The sequence below is a fragment of the Zeus faber genome, assembly GCF_960531495.2.
Source record: "Zeus faber genome assembly, chromosome: 6".
NCBI classification, from domain to species: Eukaryota; Metazoa; Chordata; class Actinopteri; order Zeiformes; family Zeidae; genus Zeus; species Zeus faber.
This window is the reverse complement of record NC_137201.1, coordinates 28,987,771-28,998,703: the sequence shown is the minus strand read 5'-3', so window position 1 is coordinate 28,998,703 and position 10,933 is coordinate 28,987,771. Positions and strand designations below refer to the sequence as shown.

Genomic DNA, 10,933 nt, shown 5'->3' with positions numbered 1-10,933 from the left:
TATTTTTGCCTCAAGCCATGTTTTTGTTTCCAGTTTTGCGCTACTACTTGTTGAATCTCTTTTTAAATCACTTCACATTCTTCTTCTTTTTTTTTTTTTTTTTCATTTGAAACTGTTTAGATGATTCATCCGTTTTGCCTTTCGCCGGTTTTCTGCAGACTTTCTGTTCACGTCGGCCGCGCAGATGAAGCGTGAGCGCCGCTCGGTCTCTGAGGATGAAACCGGGGACACCGAGGGCAGGATCTAAGTGAGAAGAACCTCGTCCCGAAAATGTTTGTCCCGACCTCTGGGCCCGCTCTGCCATGAATTCGAGCTAACGCCGGTGTTTGCCCGTCAGTCGTCAGATGGTGCTCTGAAGAAGCCATGGGTAGCTGCTTAAGCTGTCCAGAGAAAGAGTCGATTCCAGATAATCATCAAAGCAAATTCAAGGTGAGTTCCTGCCGCGGCCTGTCGTCTGTCCGCCCACACCCAGGATTATTCACTAATGACTGTGGTTTTTGGAGCTTTTACCCACACACACCGTCTCGCTGATGCTTGCTCGGTTTCGAAAAAAGTGGTTTCCGAGGTCTGTAATGTGATGAAATTGTTTTCCCTGATCCCGACTTGGCCCTGGAACATTCCTGAGGACTTACTCTCTGTGTGTGTGTGTGTGTGTGTGTGTGTGTGTGTGCTTGCGTGTATGTGTGTGCTTGCGTGTATGTGTGCGCTTGCGTGTATGTGTGTGTGCCTGCCTGCCTGCCTGCCTGCCTGCGTGCGTGTGTGTGTGCGCATGCACGCCCCCAGGTGATCAACGTGGATGACGATGGGAACGAGCTGGGCTCTGGTGTCATGGAGCTGACCGAGGCTGAGCTGGTCCTCCACACCCATCGCCGTGACGACGTCAGGTGGCCGTACCTCTGCCTGCGCCGCTATGGCTACGACTCCAACCTCTTCTCCTTCGAGAGCGGCCGCCGCTGCCAGACGGGACAGGGTACATGTCAAATTTGGCTTCTTCTTTTTTTTTTTTTTTTTTTTTTTTTTTTTTTACTTGTAGTTCTAGTCAGAAATGTCAATGTGTTGGTAAGTTTTATGTATGTTTATAGCCTGAATTTTTAGAAGTGGTTGGGAACTTGGAATTTTAACAATTTTATAATTGAGTCATAAAGACCCTTTATAATTATAACCCATTTATTCTCACTTGTTTCACCACTTCTGGTTTTGAGTAAATTATTGAGCCAGGATCACTTGTTTTCCTTGGTGATATTACTCATTATTATATTTTTAATATATGAAAAGTTGTTGACGGGGCGACCGGACCGCACAAGATGGTTGACAGTGGCCAGGTCTGGGCAACTGTTTTTGTCAGGCCGGGATATTTTAAAGGAAATTAAATGATCGAAATGGCAACATAATTGGAACCCAACGCTATTGTGATGTTGTGAAATTCGGGAGGAAAGGGTGAAAAACAACACGTATCAGATCTGATTCCAATACTAAAAAAAAAAATGGAATGCCATTAAAAGGATTTTGATGTTTCTGTTGTGCAGCTGTCACCCAAACACATTGAAGTGCGTCGAACAGAATTGTCTTTTTGTCAGAAATGTTGTTTTCGACCCTGTGTTTCTGCTGCTGCCATGACGCCTCTCTCTGCCGTCACTTTTCGGTCCCCCACTGTCGTCACGATGAGGTGGAGAGAGAGAGAGAGGGGGCGAGCGAGCTGGGGGTTTGGGAGGGTTCAGTTGGTTCTTGGGTGCGGTAAGTCTGAGGCACGCAGTGTTTCCCAACTCTCCCTCCCCTCCACCCTCCCCACCTTCACGTAGTCGTTCTATCAAAGTTATACTGCGGCCAGGCGCACAGTATTTATACCTGTAGGTGCTGTGGTCTGGTTGGGGAGGGAGGACACCCCTGTGAGTGTCGTGTTTTTTGTTGTTTTTCCTTCCGGTGTGCAGTGTGGAGGCATCAGGTGCTCGGTGTGTTTCCATACATGTGGTGTGATTGTAGTTTGATAACACGTTACATCTCCACCAGGACTCTGGATCGGTAGCTGTGGCTGTGTGTTTCTTTCTGTTATTCTTGGGTTTTGGTTAAAAAAAAAAAAGAGAATTTTTTTTTTTTTTTTTTTGGGGGGGGTTGAAGTCATTTAGTTGGAATGTTTGTCACTGTATTCAACTGTTGAAGGCAGCAGGACTACTTAACGATCCGCTAGCGGTTTGAAAACTATGGGAAGACCAAGATCGCGGACGGAGGATCGTGGATCCATTGTCCCAATTATCAAAACCATACAAACACAAAATATCGGGGAAACAGACTTAAATAGAGAATGGATGTCGATCCTCCAAATACACTGATGTCACTTTAACACGGGGCGGGGGGGGGGGTCACAGCTGGGTTAAAAAAAGATCAATTCTATGATTCAATTCTGTTTATATTTTAGAATCAATTTGATAATTCTGATGTTAATACTTTGTCTGGGTGCCATGTAAGCATGTTCTGACTAAACGACACCACCGTAGTCACAAATTGAAATATAGAATTTCTCTATTATACTGAACTTGTTCATCAGATGGTATAGCTGAAAAATTGGTTGCATATCTCATTCTGTATAAAATGTCAGTATCGATTAGGGCTGAACAATTAATCAAACTCAAACCGGCATCGCAATGTAATAGAAGGCAATTTTAATTTAATAAAATAAAAACACATTTTGAGTATTTTAATAAATTGAGACATTTTCTGCAGTATTCAAAACTGAATTTCTCATTAGGCGCATCAACTTATGACGGCTTTGAGAGGGAGAGAGAGAGAGAGAGCATCTATGGAGATCTGTTAGCTGATCACCTAGTTTCCACTGGCAATTTTATTATAAATTATTCTTATTTGATTATATTATTACCGTATATAAGTAATAAACTTGAGCCGCAGCTTATCACTGGACCCACCGTGTCAAATCCTCCATGGGCTTCCATGCTACAAGCACCACAACAGCCTCCATGAAATTACTAAATAGAAAAAACAATTTTTATGTCAATTCACAGTTTTTATTTAAGACATTGAACTTAATTTAAGTACAATATTCCAGAGAACACGAAATGGCAAAAACCCGGCAGCCGCAGTAGAGACGGCTCGTCGCTTTCTCAATGTAACTTAGTACATCATTTATGTATAATAATACATAATACATTTGTGGTTGCAATGGTAATACAAATATGGTAATATAATAAATTGTAATTAATGCATACATCATGCTGTTCATTCCTTAATTACATATTACTAGTAGCCTTATTTTAAAATGCATCATGGTTTGACGGAGGATAAGGGACATTTCAGAAGTTAGGCTCTGAAGAAAATATTTCTGTTAACGTGGCTCCTGAGCTGGGAAAGGTTGAGTACAGCTGCTGTGAATTATTGCTTATGTTAAGTGAATAATACAGAAGATAAGGCACTTACATTTTTTTTAAATTTTTTTAATCATTTCCCCAAATCGTTCAGCCCTCATCGATTTAGAATCGTATCGTGAGCCATCTCATCAGTATCGGAATTGAGTCGATATTGAATTGAGTCGTGACCCTTTTGTATCGAAACTGTGAAATCCTGCCCAGTTCCCAGCCCGAGAGTCCAGTCCCCTGGGATGCAACGATCCTACTTTTTACCTGCGTCAGGTGATGCTGGGGATCATTAGACCATAGTTAAAACGTAACTAATTCTATGTATTATTTACAGTCATTTGACGTGTGAACGTGTTTAAAATGGCTCTTGTTGTCAGTGTTATGGATTGTGGATTCCGAACCTGGTGTCGTTGCATCCCCTGTGGCTTTTGACGGATAATTTTCCTTTTAAAAGTATAATCCTCTACAAAATGAACGCTGGGGGAGGGCAGTGACCTGTGTTGGCGCACATCGCATGTATTGGCTGTATTAACTGTGATACCGTGTGTGTTCTCCTTTAGGGATCTTTGCCTTTAAGTGTGCCCGCGCGGAGGAGATTTTCAACATGCTGCAGGAGGTGATGCACAGTCACAGCATCAGTGTGGTGGAGGAGGCGGTGCTGGAGCCCAACCACCAGACTGCACAGCACACTGCCGCAGGTACACACACACACACACACACACACACACACACACACACACACACACACACACACACACACACACACTCTGCCGCAGATATACACACACACACACACTCTGCCGCAGATACACACACACACACACACACTCTGCCGCAGATAGACACACACTCTGCCGCAGATACACACCCAGACACATACTCTGCCGCAGATACATGCACACACACTGCCACATACACACACTCTGCCGCAGGTACACACACACACACTCTGCCGCAGGTACACACACACGCACACACACTGCCGCAGATACACACACACACACACTGCCACAGGTACACACACACACACTGCCGCAGGTGTACACACGCACATACTGCCGCAGGTACACATACACACACACACTGCTGCAGGTACACACACACACACACACACACACACCCACAGGTATACACAGTCACATGCACTGTCGCAGGTACACACACTGCCGCAGATACACACACACATACTGCTGCAGAGACATGCTAGGCTTGGGTGATTGGACGAATATATCGGCGTTGGGCTGAGTCAGTGTTTATTTTTTGGGGGGGCGGGGGGGTTAGAGCGATTTTTGCCATTTTGTTTTGCTAGTTTGATGGTTTTATTAGGGTTAGGCAGGTTGTCGTGTTGAGATTTAACTAATCACATTCTGAAAACATGCACACAGACAATTTGCTTTCAGCTGAAATCAATTTGAGTGTTTTCTAATTTGATCAATTAACTTCAGGTTGGTACTGAAGGGCCTCTTTGTTGCAAGAGCAACACAACATCTCCAAGTCTTATTGGTCCAAGGTTTGCAAATAAGAGAGGCAGTGGAAAAACATTTCAGTGACCTCAAACACACCATGAGCCACTGTGACTAGAAGGAATAAGAAAACCCCAAAACCCTCAGTCACGCTGGAGGACCAATCAGAGAATATAACAGACATCCCAACAAAAGCCTTTAAAAAGTACAAAGAGCAGAATGGGTTGATAATATAGAATATCATCACATTTCAAAGCAAAAGTAGTTTCTCGTCAGAGTCAGGGAGACCAAATAAAACTAAAGGTTTATCAAAGGATTAAATGTGTTTCCTTTTTGGAAGCTCCACAGAGTAACTTCCATTTTAAAGCATTTTTCGACCTTTGAACTCTGTATTTCATCTATTTAATTAAAAAAATAAAAATAAACTTATCAGGAAAATTTTTAATTTAGCAACCACTTTGAAAGTCAAGGTATCGGTGCTGGTATCAAAAAAAGAAAAATCTGTCAAATCAGGATTTGATTTGGTATTGATGAGATGGCTGAAGATATGATTCTATATCAATATATTGATATTTTATATCATATGGTAACATCTTCCACGATAACGATGATAGGTTTATGATGACAGATGATGATAAACAGCCAATCGTACGGCAGAGAAACAACAACAATAATAATAATAATAATAATAGATCTTTATTGTCCACCGTGGTGGAAATTTGTCTTCGGCTCACCAGACAACACACAGGCAGACACAAACAAAGAACAGGAGAGATAAAAATACAGTATTATGAGGGTCACACCATAGAAATAAAACACCAGCACTAAAAAAACAATGTGACATCAACAGCCGACTGTCTGACCAGCGCCGCGCTGCCCTCTAGCCGGGCGGCGCGGCGCAGGGATGAGGCTTCCGGATCTGATGGGGCGGAACTTCCTAACTGTAAATTGACCATTTTTATTACAATTATCAATAATTACTAAATATATATCATGATAATTATGGACATTGGTCAACATAAAAAACATATTGTGAAAATATTTTCGGCCATATCGTCCAGCCCGGTGTTTGTACTTGCATTTTGTTCTGTGTGCGTCTCGCCACCTTAAAGCTTCTCTCTCTCTCTCTGTTCCAGCTCTGGGCTACTCCGTGCCCACGGTGCCAAACGGTGTCACCCGGATACCCTCTGTGGGTGAGGCTCCGTCTCACCCCTCCACCCGCCACCCGTCGGTGGCCAGCACCCGCCTGCCCTCGGTGGGCGAGGAGTCCACGCACCCCCTGCTGGTGGCTGATGAGGCGGTAAGTCACCTGATTTATCATTAGGGGTCCAGCCCACAGGACCTATATTTGGAGCAGGAATTAGTGAAACCACTTTGCCAATCTACCGGGAGAAGTTGAATGTTGGTGGTGGAGCGCTGCGGTGGTGGTGGTGGAGCCAGAGCCAGGGGGGCTGCGGTGGTGCGCAGAGCTTGGCGACACCATCGAATTTGTCATATATGCAGGTTGTGGCTCTCACATGGGTGTTCTAGACTCCATTGTTGTGTATTAAAGTTGGCAAAAGTATCGATACTTTGATATTTTTTCCAAACAACGTGCTCAATACTATACGATCTCCGTTAATTATACTGTACATACCATAGTATGGAAAGTACCAAAGCTATATAAAAAAACTGATCAGTGTTTTTCATACATTGAATTATTTGTGGTGGCCCCCCACAATATTAATACTCATTTCCACAGTATGGATATATTGACATGAGGGCTGTGACGATTCCAACTGGAAATTGTATTGGATTTTGAACTTCAAAATCACAAGGTGTGTGTGTGTGTGTGTGTGTGTGTGTGTGTGTGTGTGTGTGTGTGTGTGTGTGTGTGTGTGTGTGTGTGTGTGTGTGTGTGTGTGTGTGTGTGTGTGTGTGTGTGTGTGTTATTGTAATTGGGCTCGATTCGACGTGATGCTGCGTTTCATGGGAACTTGGAAAACTAATTCTTAACTAACACGACAAACCTGGGACCTCGTGCGTTGCTGCCGGCAGCTGGAGTGTTTTTGTTGTTGTTGTTGTTGTTGAAGTAATTTCCCTCTGGGATTATTAAAGTATTTCTGATTCTGATTCCTCTGTTTTCATCCGATAACTTCAGCTGTCAGACTTTACAGCTGGATAACGTATCAATTAAGTGACGTTATTCATGACATAATGCGCTGAATTATTACATATTCCTCATAAAATAAGTTCAGTGTTGCTTTGTGGTAGAATTCAAATATTCCCAGTTCATTCTGTCGCTGCATCCGTCGACGTTTCCAAACAACGTTTCTTTTCCCCGATCTTCTAAAAGTGAATCTTGCCGTCCCTCAGGTCCACACCTACGTCAACACCAGCGGGCTCCTGGAGGAGCAGCCCAGCCCCCTCACCCTCACCACCCCCCTGGAGAGTCCGGGCTCCCTGCAGTCCCAGCTGCCCCCCACGCCCCCGCCGCCGCCCCGGCTGCGGGTGGAGCCGGAGCCCCAGGTTCTGCTGGAGCCGCAGGGGGTGCGCTTCGTGCTGGGCCCCACCCCCGTCCAGAAGCAGCTGATGGCAAAGGAGAAGGAGAAGCAGGAGGAGGGCGACGGGGCGTCCGAGGAGCCCCGAGAGACTAACGGCCACGCGGACACGCCCGCCGCCAAGGAGGCGGAGCCGGCCCACGCGCACTCCAATGGCTCCTCCCACCCGGCCCCCCGCCGGCACCGCCCGCCCCCCCCTCACCCCTGACCCGCAGAACGCCAACAACTCTGCCCAGCGCCGCACGGCGCTGCTGGACTACGAGAACCTGCCGGCGCTGCCTCCCGTGTGGGAGACGCGGAAGCCCAGCGCCGAGGAGGACGAGGGGGGCCTGAAGACCCCCGCCCTCAACGGCTACGCCCCCCACGGCCCGCCGCTCTCCTCTTACCCCCACCCTCTGTCCGCCATGGATCCCTCCCACAACTACGTCAACACGGAGAACGTGACGGCGCCGCTGAGCGCGCACCGGCCCGAGACGGCCCGCCGGCGCGCCGACGCCCCCACCGTCTTTAACTTCGACTTCCGGCGGCCGGTGCCCCCCGGCGGCCCGGCCGAGCCCCCCAAGACGCTCAACTACATCGAGGTGGAGATGGACGGCGGCGTCGGCGGCGGCAACCGGGGCGCCTCGGACGGCAGCGACCCGCACACGCCGCGCACCCCCACCTCCCCGCTGCCCCCCACCACCCCCACCCGCCGCACCGAGCTCTACGCCCTCATCGACATTGAGCGCACCGCCGCCATGTCCAACCTGCAGAGGGCGCGGCCCCGCGACGACGGGACGTCACGCAAGACGAGACACAACAGCACCGAGCTGCCGACCAAAAGCACTGTGTGACCCCCCCCCCCCCCCCCCCCAAAAAAAAATTTAAAATAAAAAAAAAAAAATGGCGGGGTTTGGTTCCTCCTGAGCCAGACGCACGGACGCTGCGTTTCAATCCACGTGACGGACGATGAGGCAGCACATCGAGGGACCGAGTCAAAGTCTTAAAATGTGTGGAGTGACTCTTTATTTGCAGGTGGAGCAACAGCGAACTGAGGCCTGGGGACTTTACCGTATAGCAGTTTATTCCTATGGTGATATAATACCTCTCTTCCTTCACTCTACAGAGCATTTGGGTTGTTTATTACGTTAATAAGACTGGACTGCATCCTCCCCTTTATGGTACAAATCAGTATTACTGAACAAAGCATTCCATTTAGCCTTTTTATACGACACACTACATGCTGCTGTAACTACATGGTACACTACGTTATGTTTCTGACTATGTACAGTAGATTCTGGCACAATAAATGTCTGTTCTGTTTTTATTTGTACTTGTCTCGGTACGCTTCCGAGAAGCCCGGCGTGAAAATGATGAGGTGGAGTTTTTCGGTGTGTGTGATTTACACACACACACACACACCCAAAGGTCCATATAAAAAAAATGTTTTGTGTCGGTGTTTCATGGCGTCAGTAAGTCACCTCCACAGGACTGATAAACGCTCCTTTTGTCAGTTTGACGGGTCAGTCCTGCACATCTTTGTTCTTTGTCGTTCGACGTCCATTCGCTGAGTGCGTCACATCATTCCGTGCGATCGGAAAAGTCCGCTTTGAACGTTGACCAGCAATTTTCTCCGGCCTTGCGGGAAGCAATGTCCCACCTCGGAACGGGCAGTGCCGAGTTACTGCATGACGTTCCCGATGTTTTCTCTCCCCTTAAAAGCACGGGCAGTCTGCGTTTCCAGAGGGTTCTGATGAGACGTTTCATGGAAGTGCCTGTCGGCAACATGAATATGATTAAGTCAAGATTTTAGGTGTGGGGTACGGTTCCGTGGCTGTCGACCGTTGGTTGTGTTAAGGAAGCTTTAAAGACTCAAAGGTCGATTTCAGGATTTTGGCGAACGCTCGTCCAGCTGCGAGATGTAGTGCCTCCCTGAGCGGTCAACTCGACCGCTTCCGGTGTCAGGCAGACTAGAAAGCTACTTTAACGTGGTCTTAACATTTTTGATCACTGGGGGTCAACCTGAGTGATTGGTATTGGAATCTTTTAAACCGATCGGGTGTCTAATAGCTTCAGGTAGCGCTTTCCGTTAAAACGGTGAAGGTGTGGTCAGTTGGGGGCTCAACTGGAGATGTGCACAGGCCAGAGAGGCAGAACACCCGCAGCGACCAGGGGTTCCGATCAAGTTATTTGCTGCGCGTCTCAGCTTCTTTCTACAACCCCCTGTTTTTCTGTGTATCCACCGCTCCACAAAATAAGTTCCCAAAGAAAAGGTGTGATCATTGTTGAGAACTCATTTTTCTGTTCGGGTGAACCTCGAGCGACTTGAAATTTCCACAGTTATCAGAAACTTCTTACAGAAAGAACTTTCTAACGCTTAAATGCACAAATATACAGCCAAGTTTAATGAACTGACACTTTACAACAAACCCTGACAGCAAAAGATCCATGCAGAGTACAAAAACAGTGACGTGATTATGACGACGTACTTCTATAAAAGACAGACGTTCATACAGTGCGGGGGGAAAACCTTTCAAAGGCTCCGCCAGACGGACAATATTTACAATATTATAGATCTGACCAAACAGTCCTGATTTCACACCGCGGGTCCTCGGGTGCGACATAAGATTTCTACAAAAAAAAAAAACGCATTGAAAACACCGTCTCCGTGGTGTCGGAAGGAGGCTGGGCAGGTGTCCGGGCAGGTGTCCACGCGGGCTGGGCTTCTCCGTGCATTCTGGGTAATGTGGTCCTAATGGATGAGCAGCCTCCGCCTGGTGGTCTGGTCCAGCAGCTTGTGGTATCCGTCCAGTTTGTCCTGCAGTTTGTTGAAAATCTACAAAGGAAAAAATATCCACTTCACATCACGACTCCACAGTGTCAACGGTGTTGGGTGGTGTTTTGGGTGGTGCGGGCTTACGCAGGCGTTGGTCTGGCTTTCGTTGAGTGACTGAAGGAGCTGGTCGATGGCGGTGTAGGGCAACCACACCAAGGGAGCTTTGGCTGAAAGAGGCATCTGCAAACAAGGAAGGTTTTGCTCTCTTTGGTATAAAGGCAAGTAAGAAACAAATAGTATCTGGCGGCGCGTACAATTACGTAATCATAGTACTAGTAAATATTCTGATACGGCAAATATGTGTATATCTGTTAACGCGTCACGGTAACGTGTGCCAACAGGCGCTACCTCGATTCCAAAGTACTGGTGGCCTTTTCCCAGCAGAGCGTCCACGTACTCCAGCACCAGCTCGGCCGCTGCCTCCAGGAGGTCGTAGTTGAGGTAGAGGCGGAGCAGAGCGGCTGCATCCACCGCCTGGAACCACCACGACAACCAGTCAGACACCACCACGCGACCGGCCTCAACGTAACCCGCGCTGCGATTGGCCGAGCTCTCACCTTGAAGGCGTTGACCAGCCAGTCCGGCAGGGGCAGGCCGTGCGACAGCAGCTTGTTGATGACGTCGCGGTGGTGCCGGGCGTTGGGGGAGGCGTGTCTCTGCAGGTAGGAGGCCAGGAGCCGCCACGCCTCGTCCGTGGCGCTGGAACGCAAACAAGGAGCTTCACGGACCCAAACCCGACTGGCGCAGCAG

General features: G+C 47.7%; 2 protein-coding genes across 2 annotated transcripts in view; one reads left to right on the top strand and one right to left on the bottom strand.

Moving 5' to 3' along the window:
* LOC307231705 (fibroblast growth factor receptor substrate 2-like) overlaps positions 1 to 8,594 on the top strand; it is a 10,046-nt gene extending 1,452 nt beyond the window's left edge. The window contains 6 exon segments of the mRNA XM_080002491.1: positions 159 to 429; positions 784 to 970; positions 3,926 to 4,063; positions 5,965 to 6,128; positions 7,184 to 7,540; positions 7,542 to 8,594. Coding sequence (XP_079858617.1) covers positions 364 to 429; positions 784 to 970; positions 3,926 to 4,063; positions 5,965 to 6,128; positions 7,184 to 7,540; positions 7,542 to 8,201 — 1,572 coding nt within the window. The 5' untranslated portion in view covers positions 159 to 363 and the 3' untranslated portion in view covers positions 8,202 to 8,594.
* Positions 8,595 to 9,729: 1,135 nt separating this feature from the next.
* Positions 9,730 to 10,933, bottom strand: part of nup160 (nucleoporin 160) — a gene marked incomplete at its 5' end in the record, with an annotated part of 28,893 nt that continues 27,689 nt past the window's right edge. The window contains 4 exons of the mRNA XM_080002479.1: positions 9,730 to 10,183; positions 10,268 to 10,363; positions 10,532 to 10,657; positions 10,741 to 10,882. Of these exons, the coding sequence (XP_079858605.1) occupies positions 10,100 to 10,183; positions 10,268 to 10,363; positions 10,532 to 10,657; positions 10,741 to 10,882 (448 nt within the window). The 3' untranslated portion in view covers positions 9,730 to 10,099. The remainder of the gene's footprint in view (positions 10,184 to 10,267; positions 10,364 to 10,531; positions 10,658 to 10,740; positions 10,883 to 10,933) is intronic.